Source organism: Camelus bactrianus, chromosome 10 (assembly GCF_048773025.1).
Source record: "Camelus bactrianus isolate YW-2024 breed Bactrian camel chromosome 10, ASM4877302v1, whole genome shotgun sequence".
NCBI classification, from domain to species: Eukaryota; Metazoa; Chordata; class Mammalia; order Artiodactyla; family Camelidae; genus Camelus; species Camelus bactrianus.
In genome coordinates, this window is record NC_133548.1 from 10,740,977 (window position 1) to 10,762,539 (window position 21,563).

At 45.5% G+C, this 21,563-nt stretch overlaps 1 protein-coding gene and 1 non-coding gene across 2 annotated transcripts in view; one reads left to right on the forward strand and one right to left on the reverse strand.

Annotated features, from left to right (window-relative positions):
• Nucleotides 1-17,797, forward strand: part of OSBP (oxysterol binding protein) — a 29,176-nt gene extending 11,379 nt beyond the window's left edge. The window contains exons 4-14 of the mRNA XM_010956352.3: nt 915-1,113; nt 1,371-1,473; nt 1,800-1,854; nt 2,040-2,171; nt 5,784-6,029; nt 6,313-6,433; nt 12,245-12,348; nt 13,358-13,453; nt 14,113-14,294; nt 15,171-15,391; nt 15,481-17,797. Of these exons, the coding sequence (XP_010954654.2) occupies nt 915-1,113; nt 1,371-1,473; nt 1,800-1,854; nt 2,040-2,171; nt 5,784-6,029; nt 6,313-6,433; nt 12,245-12,348; nt 13,358-13,453; nt 14,113-14,294; nt 15,171-15,391; nt 15,481-15,623 (1,602 nt within the window). The 3' untranslated portion in view covers nt 15,624-17,797. The remainder of the gene's footprint in view (nt 1-914; nt 1,114-1,370; nt 1,474-1,799; nt 1,855-2,039; nt 2,172-5,783; nt 6,030-6,312; nt 6,434-12,244; nt 12,349-13,357; nt 13,454-14,112; nt 14,295-15,170; nt 15,392-15,480) is intronic.
• Nucleotides 10,627-10,698, reverse strand: TRNAT-GGU (transfer RNA threonine (anticodon GGU)). The gene has a single exon. It is a non-coding gene; the product is annotated as a tRNA-Thr (tRNA).
• Nucleotides 17,798-21,563: the final 3,766 nt, after the last annotated feature.

Below are 21,563 nucleotides of genomic sequence, written 5' to 3' on the forward strand. Positions count from 1 at the left end.
CTCGGCAGAGCAAATGGCACGTGCTGTGGCAGTCAGGCCTGAGCGAGCCCTGCGTGTCTGGGGAGTGGTGAGCCGTTCGGTGCGGCAGGCAGGTACCGGAGCCTGGAGAGGAGGAGGCCCGGGCCCCTTATGTCCATAACCGGTAGTCGGGGTTTGGTCCTAGTCTCAGTGGGGAGGCCGTGAAGGGACCAATATGATCAGGTTTGTGTTTTGTCTCTTTCTTTGATTCCACAGGTAGGCTTCTAATTTTTGAGGTTGGTTGTTTCTCTAAGGGACCAAAATAGAAACCAATTTAATTTCCTCCTGTTTGGTCTGATTCAGAGAAGACTCTGTTCTCGATGTCTGAATTTCTCAGCTTCAGGTGACTTGAGTTTAGTCAAGAACTTATTGAAAGTTGTGCGGGTGGGTGTAGCTCAGTGGTAGAGTGTGTGCTTAGCATGCACAAAATCCTGGGTTTAATCCCTGGTATGGTACCCCTATTAAAAAATAAAAATAATAAAAATATTTTTTAAAAAATTTATTGAAAGCACTTACCCTACACTTTTCCTCGTCTTTCCGTCAGTAGGTTTCTTTCTTTGGTGCAGTTCACACAGCTGCCCTTTGTGATGTGGCCACAAATACTTTGTCTGGGTTTACTGCTCACTTGGCATTTGTTTGGTCCTCATGAGCAGGAGAATAGAAGAGAACCGTGACAACCACGTTCACCTTTTCCCCCTGGGGTTGACCATGATTACTTCACAGGGCTGGCTGCCCCCGGATGCTGTGGAAGAACAGGAAAAGCCTTTCATTGTAATTTGCGTTGTAATTGTTACAGTTCCCAGAGTGAGGTTACTTGATGAGCTTACAGAAGCCTGGGGGGACATCTCTGACAAGTTGGGTGGAGGTGACACACACAATGACTCTTTCTCATACAGGCCTGCCGAGATTTCCTCTTGTTAGCCCAGACCCACAGTAAGAAATGGCAGAAATCCCTCCAGTATGAGAGGGACCAGCGGATCCGGCTGGAAGAGACCCTGGAGCAGCTGGCGAAGCAGCATAATCACCTGGAGAGGGCCTTCCGCGGGGCCACGGTGCTGCCGGCCAACACCCCCGGCAACACCGGTTCGGGGAAAGGTGAGACGCCACCTTGGTTCTTGGTTGGCCTGTTCTGATCTGTGCCGGGTGGTGTTCTGCAGCGGGTAGAAGGAACTCCTGAGTCTCCGCAATCAGTGACTCATGGGAAATGGAATTCGAGCCGTTTACTTCTTCTGACTTGTCCACGGCTTTCCACCATTTGTTGCTATGTTTGTGGTCAGTAGTGAAAAAAGCCTGTCATGCCAGGTTGTGGTCAGTGTAGCCAAAGTAAACAGAAGAGGCTTTCCTCCTTGTAGACCAGTGCTGCTCTGGCAAAGGAGACATGAGTGACGAGGATGACGAGAATGAATTTTTTGATGCTCCTGAGATCATCACTATGCCCGAAAACTTGGGCCACAAGTAAGTTACTCTGGACTCCCGAGAAACACGAACATCATCGTGTCTGACCGTCAAAGGGTTGGAAGTGCTCTCAGTGAGAGTATCGTAGTGTTTCCTGAGACCTGGACTCATTTCCTTAAGTAAGTAGAAGACTGTCAGCTGTTTTACATGAGCAAGTTCTCCAAAGATGTTTATTCATCTATATCCTTTTCTAAGTGTCATCGTTTGATCACTCGTTAGTAAGTTTGTGCAGCGTGCTTATTAGCATTCTGCTTTGTAAACACATGGTGGGGACCAAACTCTAGTTCTGAGCTTTACTCTAATTCTCGTGTTTCCCATCCGTGTAGACGTACTGGCAGCAACATCAGTGGGGCCAGCAGTGACATCAGCCTTGATGAACAGGTAACTCTTATTTGAAAGTTACCAGGAGTGAGGGACTTAGCTGTCATCCCCAAGGATTTGCTTGTAAAGTACTAAAAGAAACAGAAAATACTGATTTTTTTTTTTAGCGTGGGGGAAGGGAAGCTTGTAAATACTGGGTTTTCTGTTCTTTGTGGGTGATTGAATGGCTTTGTCTTTGGGCTCAGTACAAGCATCAGCTGGAAGAGACCAAGAAGGAAAAGAGAACGAGGATCCCGTACAAGCCCAACTACAGCCTCAATCTGTGGAGCATCATGAAGAACTGCATAGGGAAGGAGCTCTCCAAGATCCCCATGCCGGTGAGGGCCCTTTGTTTTGTTGAATGGAAGTCTAGTCGACTTACAATGTTGTGTTAGTTTCTGGCATACAGCATAGTGATTCAGTTACATGTATATTCCTTTTCACTGTAGGCTACTGGGGAAAGGAGTGGGTGGAGAGATAAATTGGGAGTTCAGGATTTATAGCTGCTAACTATATATATATAAAATAGGTAAATGAGGCCAGTGAGGTTCTTGCACGTCCAGGCTGCTGCCCAGAGGGCCTCTCAGGCCCCAGTCAGGAGAATGCAGCCAGGACAGCCCCGCCCACTTGTGTGGCAGTTTGTGGCGTGGTCCTTGTTACCTTTATAGTCATAAACTATCCCTTCAGGCTTTAAATTTGGCTGTGGATCTCACACATTTCCAGATCACCTAGAATCGGATGCGTTTGTTCAGTAACAGTTATTTAGGAGCAAATTCCTATGCTAGATGTAGGGGGGACATGCAGAGATAAATACAGCATAGTTTCTGTTTTCAGGAAGCATGTAATGCAGAGGAAACAGACATGAAAACAGGTGAAAATACTCCTTTCTTGATGGGGTTGTGGGAAGCGCTGTACACACAAAGGTTTGGGGAGTGCAGAAGCAAAAATGGTTCTTTCCAACCAGGAGGATGTGGACCGTATCCATGGTGAAGATGGTGTGTGGTCTGACCTCCCTCCCTCCCGTCCTGCCCTCCTCTAGTCCGTCCAGTTTTAAAAAGTGATCTTTTTAAAACTGCAAATCTAGTTATGTCATTCTTTAGCTTAAAATTCTTTACTAGGTCCTTCATGCTTTGAGGGTATTCCAGGTTCCTTAGTGGGCTTGGTACTTCCTCCCCAAGGACAGGGTGCCACCCAGATGCATGCAGTGTTCCAGTCCCTGGAGGTTCCCTTCAGGTGCTTACCGGCATCTTGGGTTTTTTCCTCCTCAGGGCATTTGCACACGCTGCTCTTCCCACCCAAACTTTCATCAACTCCCCACCCACCCGTGCCACTTTCCATTTGCCGTAGCTGGTACCCTTTGCTTCAGGATTCAGCTGTAGTGTTGTCTCTTTCAGCAAACCTTCACCCATGTGTGTGAGCAGGGTGTGTTCCCACAGTACCAGTGTTGATTCCCGGGTGGAGGCTCACACGTGCTCGTTCACACCACAAGCATTTACTGACGGCCTATCTGCCTGGGGTGGTATCAGTGTATCAGTCAGGTATAGGTTCAAGTTAAAGAAGCAAATCCCAAATAGATTGGTTTAGACCAGGGGTCAGAGAACTGTGGCCTTGGAGCCAAATCTGGCTGCCATCTGTACAGCCTACAAGCGAAGAATAGTTTTTACATTTTTAGATGGTTGAAAAACATCAAAAGGGAGGGTCATATTCTGTGATGTGAAAATTATATACAATTTAGAGGTTAGTGTCCATGAAGTTTATTGGAGCGCAGTAAATGCTCATTCACTCACCAGTTGTCTGTGGCGCTTTCATCCTACAGCAGAGCAGTGTTGAGTAGGTGTGACAGGCCACATGGCCCTCAAAGCCTAAATATTTACTGTCTAGCCTTTTACAGAAAAAACTGGCCAATCCCTGCCTTAAGTAAATATTAGCTCACCTCATTATCATGTTAAAGGCCAGACATAGGTGGTCCTGGGCTGGTACCCTTCTCCACAGTGTCAGGACCCAGCTCCTTTCTGTCCTGTTGCTCTGCTGCCTGTGGCCCCCATTCCTCAGTCCTAGGTGGCTGCTCCAGCTCCGGCCATCAGGTTGTCATTCCAGCCGGCAGGAAGAGGGAAAGGGGAGAAGGGCATGCCCTGCCTTTTAAGGGTGGCCTGGAAATTGCATAAACCGCTTTCCCTTCAGTCTCTTTGGCCAGAACTTAGTAATATGGCCACAGCTGGCTGGAGAAGAGGCTAAAAATGAAGACTTCTGTTTTCAGTGGCACGGCCTAGTTAAAAATTGGGGGTTCTGCTGCTTGTAGAAGGGGGGAGAATGGGGAAGGGGGGTGGCTGCTGGCTCTGCCCACAGCCGGGTACTTGGCCCGCAGAAACACAGAAGGCCATCTCCCAGCCTCCTGGGGTTTATGGACCAGTGGGTGGGTTCTGCCACTCCACAGACCACGTGGGCAGAGGCTGTTTTATATATTGGTTCTACACCCTTGTTGCTCAGCCAGTTCCTGGCACATACATATCATTAAGCAGATATTGAAGTTATTAATTAACTGGGTCTTAGAAGACAGATTTGTATGTAAGTGTGTAGGATTTTTGTTAGACAATTATTGACCTCCAGACAAAAAAGGCTGTGAGTAAGCACACTGGCAAAACGTAAACCAGTTGGTTCCCTGGCCCCAGAGAAGCCCCACATGTCTGCTTCCTTGAAGGGAGTGGCGGGGAGGTGGGCTGGAAAGGCAAACTGCAGCCTCAGAACTGCAGTTCCGCTTAGAGCCTAAGTCTAGGTGACCTGTCCGTCCTCCTCTGCCATTAGCTCTGGTTGACATGGTGACAAGGAACGTGCCACCCTGGGCCTGTTTGCCTGCAGAGCTAGTCCTCGCCCTCCCCCTGCTCTGTGCTGTGTCATAGGAAAGCCGATCCCTCCGGGCTGTGTGTCTCAGGCTTCCAGGTCTGCCGGTGCTGGCTGGGCTCCAGGTGTGCCAGGCGCCAGGAGGAGCTTCAAGCTGGGAGGAAGGGAGACACCCCGGGGTACTTCCCAGGGCTGCATTCTCTTGGGCAATGCTCTGGCAGCAGCTGGGTGGCTCTGGTTTCACTGGCCAGGCCCCCCACCCCCAGGGTTCAGCTTCTGCCAGATGCCTCTGGGCTCTGTGCTACAGTGACATCACTGCTTCTGTCTCTCCAGCATCCCAGCGTTTATGGCTTCTTGCTGTCACCAGTCTCCAGGGGATCTTCTTTGGCTGTCCAGCTCTCCATCAGCTGTATAACTCGTTCCCTGCTCCCTTCCTCTTTACCTTAGTTGGCTTCAAAACTTGAAAGGCAGGAACACTCACAGCCATCTCTCAGCCCCCAGCATGAGCACGGCAGGTCCAGGAACACAAGGTCCAGCCTCAGAGAAGAACTCAGAGTCCTGGCCTGATGTCGAGCTGACCTGAGACTCAGCCATCATCCAGTCCAGGAGTGGGAGTTAACTTTTGTAATGTTTTTCCCACTAATCAGGGCATGCCTGCACTTAGAATTTACTAGCCTTTCTTCCCTCCCTCAAAAAATTTAAATATCTTCCTTCCTCTCTGGATATACTTACCCTAAAGTACATCTCCTCGTTTATGCATTCATTCAGCACCCATTTTGATGACAGTCCCCTACGGGCCGGGCCTCAGTGGCTCTTGGATATGCAGTGGGGAGCTGAAGAGGCCGGGTTCCCATCTCTGAGAGCTTACAGTTGGTCAAATAGATGAAAATGGTGATTTCCACCGCTCAACGACATGAGCAGTTGATCAGGGAGAACAGGTTGCTTTTGGATTAGATCTCAGTGTTGCTCAACTGAGCAAAGGCCGCGTCTTTTCCCAGTGATTGGCTTTATCATCTTGACATCTCGATACGTGTCTCTACCTGCAAAAAACAGTAGCGCTGTCTCATGTAGATGTGTGGGCACAGTTTTCATACCTGCTCCTTTCCTGACAGGTGAACTTTAATGAGCCCTTGTCCATGCTTCAGCGCCTTACTGAAGACCTGGAATACCACGAGCTGTTAGACCGAGCTGCCAAATGTGAGAACTCTCTAGAACAGCTCTGTTATGTTGCAGCTTTCACCGTGTCCTCCTACTCCACTACTGTCTTCCGTACCAGCAAGCCATTCAACCCACTCCTTGGGGAGACCTTTGAGCTGGACCGATTAGAGGAGAACGGGTACCGATCCCTCTGTGAGCAGGTAAAGGGGCCTCGGGACGGCGACCTGTTTCCTTTTTGAAGAAAGGGATGACTTTTGCATTTGAGCCCCCTGGGTATTACATTTGCAGAAAATTCCAGTCCCTGTCATCCCAGACAGCCTTCTTTTCCTTCAGGACTTCAGCACTGGAAGCCCTGGTGTTCAGCTACTGCCGTGGGTGTGCAAATGTCAAATGGAAATTTGGGGCGTTTATCATCAGTTCATAAGGCAGTAGCTTTTCCCTTCTCCTTTCTCCCTTGTAACGTGAACCGCTGATTTCTTCAAGGTGAGTCACCATCCCCCGGCGGCTGCACACCACGCTGAGTCCAAAAATGGCTGGACGTTGCGTCAGGAAATCAAAATCACCAGCAAGTTTCGAGGCAAATACCTCTCCATTATGCCCCTCGGTAAGGCCACCATCTTGTAAGAATTAGTGCTCCGGGAAGGAGAGCCCTGCTGGCATGATGGGGAGGTCACTGCTTCAGGAGTCAGGAGCCTGGGGGTCTGATCTGGGCCCTGAACCTTCTCCACTAGCTTTGTGCAGGTCATTTCGCGTCTTAGTTGTCAAGTGAGTGAGGGGGCGTGAGACTCTTTAAGGACCCATCCAGTCATAAATCCTTTGTCTTCTTGGCTGTATTTAATGCATCTTTAAGTACTATTTTAGAACAAAATTTTAGCTTGCATTTTTAAAATTCTGTCTCTTTGTGGGTGCTGTTTCCCCCACTGCCCTAGCAGTCAGGTTCTCTATAAATCAGAACTCTTGTGACTGCAAGGTTAGGTTTCTTGTGAAGCCCCTCCCCCTTCTCCTCTCCTTTCTTCCCTCTCTCTTCCCTCTCTAACCTCTACTGGAGAGGTTAGGTATCATTTATGTAACAGCTGAACTCCAGGTAAGATGAAACTTTATTTTAAAAGATCTTAATCTGGATTACAAGTTGATTTTGCACCAAGATCAGAAAGATCAAGCCTGGGAATAGAAATCCTAATATGCAGTGTTAGAGTGTCTATGCTGTAGGGGAAATGACATTATTCAAAAAATGTAGTGGAGATTCTCGACACTCTTTATATTTTTGGCGGGGTTGGGGGTGATGGTAATTAGGTTTATTTATTTATTTGTTATTGGAGGTACTGGGGATCGAACCCAGGACTTCATACATGCTAAACATGCGCTCTACCACTGAGCTCTACCGTCTACCCCACCTCTTGATGCTCTTTTGAACTAGAGCAGCCACATTTGGCCGTGTGTTTACTAAGAGTGAATGCTGGTCTACAGAGAAAGAAACACAAAGTAGGTAGAGAGAAACCTAGTAGCTCCCTAGAGACGGAGCTGTTGGTGATCGCCTGCGTCCTGATGGCTTTCCGTTTCCTGGTCCGAGTCTTTCATGAGTCGTTGCTACAGTGCTGGGTTATTGCAGGGTAGTCTTCTTCTTTAGTAAATCCCCCTTTCTCTCAGAAACACAAACCGTAGCAGGTACAGGTGCACACCAGAAATTAGCCAGAAGAAAATCCAGGGTTGTTAGTAATACATTAAAAGACAAGAAACTGGAGTGTTAACGCTATCATTTCATGCTTAATGTGCAAGAGGCCTTTAGATGAAAAGGAGACTAAGTGATTTTGGTCTTGATCTTTACTGAGAACCATTAATAAGATTCTAATTGCTTAATTATCTTTGAAGCTAATAATTTCAGAAGTGTCAGCTTAAGGATAGGAAACCCCTGGGACGATCACACCTAATTTGCAGAACTAGGGTGTTGGTGGTCACATTGCATTGTAACTTTCATCCATGGAGAAGCATTTCACAGGCCCCCTGAGGATCTCTGAAAGGATGGAGTATTTGTATTTAATTCTAGCGACGATTATATACATTTAGAAAGAAAAATAACAATAAACCTAAATTACCAGTGATGTGCTGTACATTTTCTCTGTAATTTGACTAATCTAGAATTCTTTGAGGGGTAAATAACTATACAAACAGGGAAGAAGTGGTGGATCTAGTTTTTTTAGAGTTAAGAAAATACCTTTGATAGGGTCTCATTCCTATGGGTATTTAACCATTTGGGTTAAATGTATTCGGCCAGGATGTATTATCTCAAGTCACCCCATCTACTAGATACTGAGTATCTACCACATGCTAGGCATCGTTCTAAGGTGCTTGGGAAATGTAAGTGAACAGGAAGTCCCAGCCTTTGTAGGGAGAGTGAACAAAGAATTGACATACTGGCAGGAAACTGAATACAGAAATATGAAGAGTGGGATTTCCAGACATTAGCCTTTGAGGGGACGGCTGTATTTAATATTTAGTTAGTTCCTTCTTTTGTCTTAAGTAGATGGTTTTCGAGTTTACCATTTTAACTCCCTTGTTATTTCTTTTACTATATTTTTTAACATTATTTTTGTAGCAGTTACCCTGGGTATTAACGATTCTCTCTTACTGCCTTCAGGATTCTCTCTCTGTCTTTGTCTTTCAGTAGTTTGATTATGGTGGGTTTCTGTGTGGTGCTCTTTGGGTTTATCCTACTTGGCATTCATTGAACTTCTTGGATGTGTAGATTAAGGTTTTTCATCAAATTTGGGGAATTTTTGGCCATTATTTCTTCAACAGCTCCAACAGTTATCACCACCGCAGGCAGCTGTTGTGTTAAATAATTGCCACTGATTATTTTGATAATCGCCGCAGGGAAAGGGTGTTTGAGGTGAGCAAGTGCCGAGTCAGATCAAATAAAGACAAGCCGTGTGAGTGGGAGTTTACAAGGAGGCACCAGAGAGGTGAGATATGACTGTTCTTTGGGGCTGGAGCTTTTGAGGCTGTTCGGTTTCCTCCACTGTTTGCTAGACTGCCTGCTGGTTTTCACGGCTACTTCCAAGCTCGGGAGGTGGGGATGGGGATAGGGCAAGTTCAAATGCCTCAAAATTCATTTTTCTTACCGAGATTCAGCCCTTTTTCCTGAACAAATGCTTCTTGGATCATTGGAAGCCTTTGGTTAATTTCCGGCATTGTGAAAACGTGTGTCCTGGGCACTTTTGCTGTGTCCTTGCTGGCATTACTGAGGAGCAGACACGTGGATGTCCTTACCCCACCATCCTGCAAGCGGCTGTCTTCTGTCCACATTTTAAATGGCTCGGTTTTGAGATCTTGAACTTACTGTCAGGTTTCCAAGACACAAATAATACATGAGGGAAGGCAGTCATAGGCGTTCTTTGTTTTCCCGCTATCCCTGTGAGCCGGCAGGGACACTGCAGAACAACAGGTCCACAGTGGGACACAGGGTTATGGTGTTGGATGGTACAGACGTTCTGCTCTTATTTTGAACTTCAGCTCCAGTGCTTACTAGCTGTGTGACCTTGTGCAAATTATTTGATCTCTCTAAGCTCAGAGTCTTCACTGGTAAAATGGGGGTGCGGTAGGCTGGATAATGCCTCCCCTTCCCCAAATATATTCACGTCCTAATCTCTGGAACCTGTGAATATGTTACTTCACATAGTGAAAGGAACCTGCAGGTGTGGTTAAGGCTCTGGAGATGGGGAAATAGTCCTGGATTATTCCGTGGGCCTCCTATATGCACAAAGGTTTTATCAGAGGGAGGCTGGAGGATCAGAGTTAGTGACAACAGAAGCAGGAAGTCTGAGTGATGCTATGAAGGCACCACAAGCCAAAGAATGCAGGTGGCCTCTAGAAGCTGGGAAAGACAAGAAAATGGATTCTCCCCTAGAGTCCCTGGTGACAGCTTGAGTTTAGACTTCTGACCCCCAGAACAGAAAGAGGATAAGGTTTGTTATTTTAAGCCACAGAGGTGTCGCGATTGGTTCCAGCAGCCATAGGAAACAAACGTAGGAGATGATAGTGCCTGCACTGGGGGCCGCAGATAACTGAGTGCCCACTATATGTCGGAAACTGTTCTAGGTATTATGGGTATACAAAGGTGAACAGAAGCCGCTTGGCCCTCATTTAGCTTGCATTCTTAAGTAGACAAAAAAGTAAATGAAATGAAAATAATTTCATTTTATATGGGGTGGTTCGTTGGAAAAAACAGAGTAAGTGGAGATAGGGGTTAATGGTGGAGAACGAGCGTGTGTGTTTCCTTGGATAGGGGAGTGAAGGAAGTTCTCTGTAAAGGTTCCCTTTGAGCAGAGGCTAGGTAACAGAAACGAAACCAAAAGATGACTTGCGGGAGTGTTTTCCATCCAGAAAGAACCCCAAAAATAAGGGGTCTGAGGGGGAGCGAGCCTAGCATGCTTGAGAAACAGTAAGGCCACGGCCGCTGCTCAGAGTAAGTTGAGGAGGGCGGGGCGGGGGTGGTGGTGGATGAGATGGGGGGCAGCTCTTGTAGGGCCTTGTACACCAGGGAAAGAAGTTAAATTTTATTCTAATTGCAGTGGGATGTAACAGAGATTTTTTTTAGTGTGGTAAGTTGATACAACATGTTTTAAACAGATCACTGTAACTGAAGACTTGAAGGGGGAAAAGTGGAAGCTGGGAGACCAGAAGTTGTTACAGAGATTCCAGCAAGAGCTGCTGGTGGCTTAGACTGCGGTGGTGGTGAGAGAGCTATTGAACAAGAGATTTAGGACATAATTAGGCAGAGTCAATTCCACCCCCCCTTAACGGAGGTCCTGGGGATTGAACCCAGGACCTCGTGCACACCAAGCACGTGCTCTACCGCTGAGCTCTACCCCCAGCCCCCAGAGTAAATAAGTTTTGAAGATGGTTGTGAAAATTAAATGAGGTGACAGGTGAAGAGAACACAGCACAGTGTCTGATACACAGCAAGTGCTCGCAGCAGAGTGGCTGTTGTTACTAATAGTGTCATTGTCACCATTTTTATGCTCATCAGCCATCAAGGCTCCTTTGTACAAGAAAGACACACCAAAACGACATTTAGTGTTCTTGTCATTCGTCGTTACAGAGGGAGCTTAGACTTATACTGTTACTGGAGTTTTATATATATGTGTTATATTAAAATTTGATATTAATTTTAATATTAATATTTAATGTACATTATTTATATATGAATTTTTGATAATTTTGAATCTCAACTCACCTCTGTTCAAACGACTGATTTGGGTTTGGTATTCATTTAAGATTAACTCATAGGAACAGGAGAAGACTCCCTACTGAGAGCTATAAAGGGTACAAGTCAGGACCAGCCACAGATGAAGGGACACGTAGCATGGGGTGTGGGAGGATCCTGAACGTGGAGTTTCCATGCCGTCTCCCCCTGAAAACCAGAGCACAGCACCTGCCTGGCACATTGGTGTATTTAACAGCCTGGAAGCTCCACCAAGCTTCACTGTCTGGAGATTTTATTGCAGTTTCCTGGTGTGGGCATGATTGCTTAATCTGGAAGGAAGGGAATATCATTCCCAGGAGGTTGGGAGGCCCAGGTCCAGCCCATATCAGGCAGCCCGAAGCACCGACTGCCTAATGACGTGGTTGGTCTTTCTGGTCCGCCGTCATCCTGAGCCGTTTGGTCGGCGTAATCTATCCAGGGGCCCACCATGTGGCACCTCGTTGGCGTAAACTGCCGGGGCCCTCAAGAGTAACAAAGATACTGCCATCACATGGGAACTCGCAAGGGTTTAGAGGTTTTCTCCCAGGGACCACAGACAAAGACCAGACAAATTCTTTATTACACAGCAGACAGGCTCACATGTCTAATGAGTGGTGGAGCCAGTGAATCCAGTTCTGTCTGATTCCAAAGCCCCTGCTCCAGCCACTCCTCCTCTTTTACTGTTAAGGTCGTAGACGGGTGGTTTGCTTAAGGTCACACAGCCAGTTACTCACAACAGGGCTTGTCCCCAGTACTAACTACCGGTGTGTGCTCTTTTCCGCAGTGCAGTTTTGTCTTCTCATGTTGGGACAGATTTGACCTGTTCTGTAAATTTTGCAGCACGTATGGCTACAAAATTTCACAGTTAGTGAAAAGATTGGGGCTTTTGCTTTCCTTTTTGTTTCTACAGTTGCAGAATATCACCCCCTGGCAAGCTGTGTCAGTTGTCCATGTTTGTCATCATGAGTTATATTTTATTCAAAAATGTGAAAATCAAGTGAAAAAAATTGAGTGCTTCCAACATTTAAAAAGATTATAAGTCCTCTTTGACTTGTTTTCTTTTTAAAAGTAGGAAATATTGATAGAAGGAAATCAATGCATCATTCTTTCTAGCTGGCATGGTGCTGTCTTACTAATATTTGACTTAATTTGCGTAACGCTCTCTGCTTCTAGGTAGCATCCACTGTATTTTCCATGCAACTGGGCACCACTACACCTGGAAAAAAGTTACCACAACAGTGCACAACATTATCGTGGGCAAGTTGTGGATCGATCAGGTGAGGAAAGGTTCTCCAAGGGCTTCTAAAGTTCCAAAAAGTACCTCCTTACGTCCATCTTTGTAGTATTTAGGACATGTGTACCGGCCCGAGACTGCTGTCACAGGTATATCAGTTGCCTAGGGAGTTTCTCCCAGGCAGTAGCCCCACCTTAACCTCCCCAAGTTTCTATACCACAAATTACAACATTCATTCAGTGACCACTCTACTAGGACTGTGTTAGGCACGATGAAGGATACAAGAAAATAATAAACATGGCTTCCATCCTCCATCCTTTCGTTATTAGCTAGCATTTATGGCCAGGCAAAGTGCTACGCCCTGGGGATGCAAAGTCAGATGAGGCATGGTCCTTCAGAGAGTTATCGCTGGAGATAGGTGACAAATGGGTGTGCGCTAAAAAATATTTGAGAAAATAGACGAGTGTAAGAGATGTACTACGATAATACCGAATTCAGTGTCAGTTCGCTCTTAAAATAATGGTTGCAGTAAATTCAGGAAGGAGAGGGAATACTGTCTGAGCAGTCATGAAAGGCTCCAGGCTGATGTGGGAATTAAGCTGAGTCTTAAAGAGTGGTTTGGGATTCACAAGATAGAAGGGAGGAGAAAATGAAATGAATAACGTGTAGAAAGGCCCACCATATGTAATCCTGAAACTGAGTAGAATACTTTAATTTAAGCACAGAGTTCATGAAGGGTACCAGCGGAGGACTGGTTTGGAAAGGTAAATTATTACGTGAATATCAGTTTATGTGCTGGAAGTCGAACTATGCCACCTAACATGTGACACACAATTTTAGAAAAGAAGGGTCATTTGGCCTTGATTCCAGCCTGGAGTACCAGGCTTACAGAGGAATCCCAGTGTCTCAAGCTTGGCTACAGCCTGGATCTTAAGCAAGGGAGTGCTAGGGTGTAAGACTGAAAAGTAGAGAATTATGAGGCATGGGGCTTGGCACTCATGCAAGTCATCTGGTCTTAATAAAACAAACCCATGATTCTTTTCATTTTATAGTCTGGTGAAATTGACATTGTGAATCACAAGACGGGAGACAAGTGCAATCTTAAATTTGTTCCTTATAGCTACTTCTCTCGAGATGTGGCAAGAAAGGTAAGAGAAGCTGGAATTAAAACGTTTTTCACTTAGTGTGTATCCCTTAGAAAGGCTACTCCTTTGGAGCTGGCATAGGTGGATGGATGGATGGATGGATGGGGGTGTGTGTGTGTGTATGTATTTTTTAAAAAGAGAGGTAAAGGAGAAAGTCAGCAAAAGACAAGTTAGAAAGTAAAAGTTAAGAGCGAAGAGAGATTGCAAATGGGAAACACTGAGGAAGGACTAATGAAAGGGTTACAGGAAGAAGGCACGGGCAGTTTGACCCCCGTGAGATCTGAGCAAGAGCCCTGTGTTACCACCGCAGTGGAGCTGTGCCGTGAGTTTTGATGGGGGAGTAAAGAAATCTGTTTGTGGCTCTCTGATCTCTGGAGAGAAGAACATAACATAATTCTGGGAACAGTCAGGTCCTTTTTCTCCATACATCATCAAACAAAAATCCCCATACAGCAAAATGGTAATGAAACCTCCAGCTCCTGGTTCTGTTCTCTTAAGCAGCCCAAGAAAATATAACAAAATAATCTGAATGGCTCCATGGTGTTTGTCACAGCAGGATTTAACCTGTCTTTACCCTAGGACTTTAGTTTTTGGAATTGTCAGGTGAGCTAACCCACAGTGAATGCCATCATCCTCCAAAGCCCTGCTCTCCACCCTTGTAGGTGACAGGAGAAGTGACAGATCCATCAGGAAGAGTTCACTTTGCCCTTCTGGGGACGTGGGATGAGAAAATGGATTGTTTCAAAGTACAGCCCGTGGTTGGGGAGAATGGGGGCGATGCTCGGCAGCGAGGCCACGAAGCGGAGGAAAGCCGGGTCATGCTGTGGAAACGGAATCCTTTACCGTGAGTAGCAGTCTGCCTGCCACCCAGTACGGTGGCGACCTCAGCCTCAGAGCAGAGTCGCCGGCATTTCTGCCTGCCTTCCGCTTAATTATGTGAGCAACTGAGTAGGGGAAGTCAAGACCCGGAGAGATGACCAGAAGGTTGTCCCGGTGTGACTGGGGCTGTAACATGCCTTGTCCCGAGAAAGTGCAGACCACTCAGACCACGTCTGCCAAAAATTGGTGCTTTCTAAAGGTCCTTTGGATTGGATTCAGGAGATTTTTTTTTTAAATAAAAATTTTACTTTTTATTTTTACATTGCCGTGTGCAGTATGACATCTCAAAATAACACAGTGAGTGCAAATACAGGCAGGATAAGGATACAAAGACAGAAGGATATTTTTCTATAATTTGGAGCACAGCTATTCAGAAGTGGCCAGGGGAGAGCGATGCCTACTACCTGTGAACGACTGAGCCGAAAGGCCTAGCAGCCCCTGTGTAACGCACAGGACTTTGGAAATAGATGAAGATGGAGGCCATTTGTCTCCTGTCATTTCATGTGTTCAGTCCTTAGTAGTAGCCCAGATTATCCAAGAAAGAGGTTAAAAAGAAGGCAAAGTAAACAGAAAGAAAGTTTTGTTTAGTAGGATGTTTCATTCTTCCCAGTTTCAGCTGAGCAAAAACAGGCCCAGAAAGCTATCAAATTGAGTGATCCTGGGGAGAGGGGGTGGGGAACAGGTCTCTCAATTAGGGGACCCTACATGGTCCCCGAGTCTTTCCATTGGTCGGACAGCCTTGGTGATGTCGTCCTTGGCAGTGAACTTAGTGGTTGCTCCTTAACTAATGAGGGTCGAGGCCCTGGCATCACCCTGTCTCTTTCTCATCCTTCACTTTTAGGAAGAACGCAGAAAACATGTACTACTTCTCAGAGCTCGCTCTCACTCTGAATGCCTGGGAAAGTGGGACTGCCCCCACAGACAGCCGGTTACGGCCCGACCAGAGACTGATGGAAAACGGACGCTGGGATGAAGCCAATGCTGAGAAGCAGCGCCTGGAGGAAAAACAGAGACTCGCCAGAAAGAAGAGAGAAGCGGAAGCTATGAAAGCGTCGGAGGATGGTAGCGAACCCGCCTTTCCCTCTGTTTCCGGACGCATGGAGGATGGCGCTGTGTTTTCAGCTCTAACCTCAGTTTTTCTTTACCTTTAGGCACACCCTACGATCCCTACAAGGCTCTGTGGTTTGAGCGGAAGAAGGACCCCGTCACCAAGGAGCTAACCCATATTTATAGGGGAGGATACTGGGAGTGTAAAGAGAAACAGGACTGGAGCTCGTGCCCAGACATTTTCTGAAAAGGCAGTAGCAAAAGGAGGAGGATGCAAAGGAGAAGAGGACAGAGGACGCGCGGGAAGGCTGGCAACGGTGACTCTCTTACCGCGTGCTTTCCTCCGGTTTGTCTGTCTTAACCAATCATTTTTTCCAAATCAATCACCAGAAGCAGACACCGTTGGTGGTGATTGGCTGGTTGCCTTAGCTGATCGAAACTGAAATCAACATACTAGATACTGTGTTCGCGAGGGAGAGGGTTAGTGGCTGAAAGTTAGTGTTGTTCCACTTCTGCAAAGTCAAGTACTCTTGGCTCTTCTTTCGCCCTCTGCCCCCGTTTAAGATGATGTCATTCACCCCCCTCCCTCACCCCCCCTTACAGTGTCCTGCTCAGCCAAGATCTACAGACGATGACGAGTCAGGAGCATTTTGGTGCTGTTCAGAGCAAGAGCTGAGTTTAGAAATTCCTTTAAAAAGAAACATGTAAGGCTTAAGCAAGGAGGCATCGTGAATGCTCGTGGGCATAACATTATGAAATGTTTCCAAAGGGGGTCAATTTAACGGGGTGTCCGGGTGGAGAAAACCGTGGTATTGGAACACTTTGTGAGAGAACCGTTCCGTGAGACTGGAACGTTCAGAGTTAGATTCTTGGAAGTTTCTATCTTCACTCGCGTAAAACCCCCTGCTGCTGTTCTCCGTCTTCTTTGACAGCAACCAGGGCCACTTGGATGGTCGGTAGGAGGGCTGCGTGGTCCTCGTGATCCTCCTCGCAGAGGGGTTTTACGGACTTCCTCAGGCGGAGAACTTCTGAGAAGAGGAGGCAGGATGGAAGGAGACTGCTGGCCACTTTTGCTGTCCCCCTCCCTCCTCACCCCCATCCTTCACTGCCCTTCTTCTCTCTCCCTCGGCACAGTACCGACGTGGTTTTGTGCCCAGAATTTGGGTTTGTGTGGAGCAAAGCATTACCCGTCCTATTCGAGACCCTTCAGAACCTGAGAGAAGGAGTTTGTCTGGAATAAGTTTTCACCATCTCTCAAGCCCCCTGGACTGGAGCCACCTCTGGAATAATGTGTTAAATATCTGTATATTATATATATGTAGAGAAAAATCTAATTTTTTTGTTTGATTTTCCTTCCTCCCATTAAGAATCTTGGTTTTTGATATCACTTGTCTCCCTGGGCCTCTCTCAGACACACTGACGTGGACTGGAGTCTCCTTTGCTTTCCACGTGTCAGGGGCAGACAGATTCCAAACGTAAGCAGTTACTGAACAGGGACTTGATCCATGGTTTGTGTCACGGGCTGTCTAAACCTCGCTCTCCTAATTCCCTGACTCTTGAAAACGAAATCCTAACCTCTTTCCTACCTTTTTTCCTTCTTTTGCTAGGAAGGGTATGGGTAGAAAGTCAGGAGGGTAATTTCCAGTTTAAGCCTGCCTCTGTCCAGATCACAGCACATACAGCTGATTCCCAAAAGAGCCTTCTTCCTGGGAGATGGGGCTAAAAGCACCGTCCCAGGGAGCGGGCGAGAGAACTGCTCCTGTTGGGCCCTGGTCTCCTTCCTGTTTTGTCCTGTGGTTGTTTTAAGTTGTCTGGTTCAGAAATCTGACCCCTGTGCCACCCACCCTTGGTTGAGGATCACAAATTGAGGTGCCTTCCTTGTATGCTTTTTGTTAGTGTCTTTTTGTTTCTGTTCCTTAACTGCTGAGCCTCAGCCCAGGTGGGTCCTCAGGGGAAGTATCATTCCAGAGGAAGCCATCCCTGCAGGGAGATTGCATTTGTACTGGGTAGATGAGTCCTCATTCCTTCCCACCGGCCCTCCCGTCCCAGCTGTGCTGAAACTTGAGACAGGGGCAACTCCTGGGGAATTTCCTGCTAAGAACCTGATTTTCCATAAGCAAAGCATTATGCCGGGACTTCTTTTCCAGGAGGCCCAGAACAGCAATGACCTAATCAGGGGGCTTTAGACAGAGTGGGAACTCCCTGCTTTATTTCCCCCCACCCGCTTCCTTCCCCCACCATCTGCACTACATTTCCATCCTGATTCCCCAGTCAGATTCCTGCTAATGGAAGAAGCTTCGAGTCCTTCAGGTGAAATAAAGTCACATGAAAACGAAACAAAACTATATATATTTTCGGTTTTTTTGCCTTATTGTTTTTTTTCCAAGAAAACTACTAAATTAAATAATTTTTAAAAAGTCATATGGTGTGTCTGAGTCCTTTCTACCAGGTAGGAGGTGGTGGGAGGAAGGGGAGGATTGGCTCAAGGGAGAATTGTTCTCGGGGAAATTGAAAGAAAACCTGGGCATGGATTTCCAGATTTTGACCTCTCAGCAACATTCTGGAGGGCCCGTGAACAGAAGAGCGGCTTTAACAGCCTGTGATGCTGCAGTGGAGCGTCATCAGTGTCCCACCTTGGCTTAGGGCAGTATTTTCTAGTGTTTTTGATACTGGGCCTGTTTTCACCTCAAAAAAATAAAAGTTTTGAATTTAATTTCTCTTGCCCATTTAGAATCTCAGAATCTTAGCTATTCCATGTAGGGATTCAAATGCTGTATTTTCAAATAAGCAACTGAGTATTTTTTTTACTGTTTACTGAATAATGTATTCTCCCCCAGTAATTTAAATTTCCTTCCATAAGAAGGTATGTGTATGTTTGGGCGCTGTACTTTTTTTTTTTTTTTCAGTTTTATTGAAATATAGTCAGTTTCCAATGTTGTGTCAATTTCTGGTGTACAGCGTAACCAACTGAGTATTGATTTGAAGAGCCTGGAGAGAAGGACAGCAAAAATGCTTGTTTAAGTTCTCTCTAACGTTAAGGGAGGGAAGAAGGTGGGCAAAGTAGTCAAACGGGCCTGGAGAGGCCTCAGATGAGGGCAGGTGCCAATTCCTGCCCTGGTTGTGGGGGGAGGCCATATCCTCTGAGCATCTGCTTCCATGTCTGGAGGGCTGAGATTGGCGCTCTGAACATTGGCTTCCACTTAAACCATTTTAAGAGACGAATGTTACAGTCGTCATGTTGAATATGAAGAAAGGCTTTCAAAAAATTGCCTAATTTGAATAAATTCACTCAAGGTCACATGGCTGATAGGTTAGTCACAGTGTTGGAATTCAAAGCTGAGTTTGTTTAACCCCAGAGTTTGTGACCTTTACAACCTTGTGTTCTGTGTGAAACTGGGTTGGAAGGCAGCCGGTAGCCAAGTCATTTCCTCCTGGGTTATAAACATCACCCAGAAATGCATTTTTCTGTTTCCAAGAAGCTTGTTAATGTGGATAATACCATTTTGGGAGTCCCACCTGAAGGAAGGCCCATTCTTGAAGGTCAGCCTCCTGGCTCCTAGATTCAAGACTCATGCCCACAAAATTAGCTATGTTATCAAGTTCTGGCCTGGTTCTGGGGAAGGCCACTTACCTGCTAAAGTCACTTGCTCGATTCCCATTATCGGGCTTCTTGTTAAGTTTCAGCAATGTTTTTTTTTTTCTAGCAAGCTAAAAACCACTGTAGTAGACCCTTGACACTGGTGAGAGCTGCATTCTGCAATCTTGAAAACCACATAGTATGTGATTTCCTCCGATAGGGGCCGTCAAATTCTCCTGAGACATTTCAATAATCCCTCCTTCAATCCTTTAATGGGCTACTGTGACTTGATGGGTTGGGATCTGGATCCCAAGGAGTCTGTCCCACTCATGATTCAAAATTATGATTCAGCAACATTATAAATCAATACACCCATCAGGGCCCTCTGCATATATAAATGTTAAACCTATACATTTCAAGGGTCTGCTCTATTTTTGGCAAAAGAAGTGAAAACCAAACTATAGAATAGTCCTAAAAAAAATATGTAGAAAAAGCCTTGAAATTTATACACTATAATGCAAATACTTTGTTAAACTCTAAGGTTGTTATCAAAATCAAGAGCTTGCTTCTAAAAGTTTATAACACTTTTGCCCAGTAGTCTGCCCTGCCCTGTGGGAAGCCCTCCCCAAGCCTTTCATGGCTGTCCCTTCCGAACCTCATAAAATCATCTGTGGTTCTCAAGCTTTCCTCCCTACTGTCTTCAAGTAGCATGCACCTCTTGGGGTTCACATTGATCTCCCAGGGGAAGGAAGCACACTGCTCAGATGAGGCATCTTTTAAAAGTAAGGGCTATATGGTGGTGGGGTATAGCTCAGGGCTAGAGATGTGCTTAGCACGCACGAGGTTCTGGGTTCAATCCCCAGCACCTCCATCAAACAAAAACTGTTTAAGCAAAAAAAAAAAAAAAAAAAAGAAAGAAACAAAAACTAAATATTCCACTCATGCATTTATGAAAATATTAGTAAGATAATGGGTGCCACTGTTAATTCTAAAAAAAAAAAAAATAGAAAAATAAAGGCAAGAACTAAAGAGCTCAGAATCTTCTATAAATAGCCTTGCAGAGGTCACATCTTCTGGGTTTGACCAGGCGATTTTAGAAGTTAGTAAAGAACCAGTTGGCCCTGAGATAGATATGACTAGGAATTTCTTCATTCATTCATTCATTCATTCACTCATTCATTCGCTCATTAAACATTTACTTCCAGCCTGTTATGTAACATACATGAGGGATACAAATGGCAAGAAAGAGCTCAGATAAACAGGCAATTACAATCTAGTTTGATAAGTGGTGTGAAAGCACTGTAGGGGGCAACAAGCCTACAGGGGGTGGGGAGGGAGGGGATAAAGACAAGTCAGAGAAGGTTTCTGGAACTCGGAGAACGTATCTGAGTTGAGAGTTGCAGGTCTAATAGGGGTTAAGGGAAGAGCAACGTATAAAATGCTGCATGAAAAAAGAAAATGCTGCATGGACAAAGATGAAGAGCAAAGTCAAGGAAAGCATCCTGAGTTTGGATGGCTGCATGAATGGCTCAAATTTAGGGTCAAGGAGAGAGATCTGATACAGTGCTGGGGAGAGGAAGGGCCTAAGTTATGGAAGTCTTTATCTATCATATAAAGAAACCTTGGTTTTTGTTTTCAACCAGTGAGCCAGTGAAGGACTTTCTAAGCAGGATGATGAGTTCCAGTTTGGAAAATGATTGATAGGTATTAAGATCAAGTAAGAGGTTGGAGAATTTGTGAGAAGGAAGTGCAGGGATTCCAGTAATACTGAACTGGGATGAACAGCACTTCAGTAAGATTATTGGTGGAGAACGGAGGGAGGGAGAGAGGAAGGGATTTGTATTTTTCTGGTCTGGCTTGGAAAACTTAGATGGAAGGTGGTAGTAAGCTAGCAAGTTTAGAGGGGAAGATGGGTTCATTTTTGACATTCTGAGTTGGAGATGCCTGTGGAGAAGTTGAGTAAGCAATTCAAAATATGGGTCCAAGTGTAATGGCTACATTTTTTAAGAACTGAGGAATGAGATGAGAGAGGCTGCACATTAAAACCACCTGCAATTTAAAGACTATATAATCCTGAACCCTAACTGCAGAGATTCTGATTCAATTAGGGCTAATGCAATGGAATAAATATAAATATAAATATAAATATAAATATAAATATAAATATAAATATAAATATAAATATAAATATATGAATGCAAGGGTTTCAAGATTATGAAGTAGGAGGAGGAGGTGGGATAAAACCAGCATTTTAGGGGATATTGTTAAACCACAGCTTGCTTCTCAAAGTTTGAGAGAGGTCTGAGCAAATACCACTTTTTGACTTCTATGTATTTAAAATCTCTTAAATGCCAAGAGAATCCAAAAATTGAGGGGTATTTTAAACATTTAGGTTTAGCTGATCAATGTTTTTAATATACAGTGACTTTATGTATACCTACCTCATAGGAGGTAGCATTGAAAATTCACATTTGAAACATTTACAAATGACCTTCCTGTCTGTCCTCTTCCATACGTTTCTTGAATCCAACGTGACAATATCTGAAAAATTCAAAATGTTCGTATCTTTTGGCCTTGCAAAATCTGCCTTCTCACGGGAAAAACAAACAC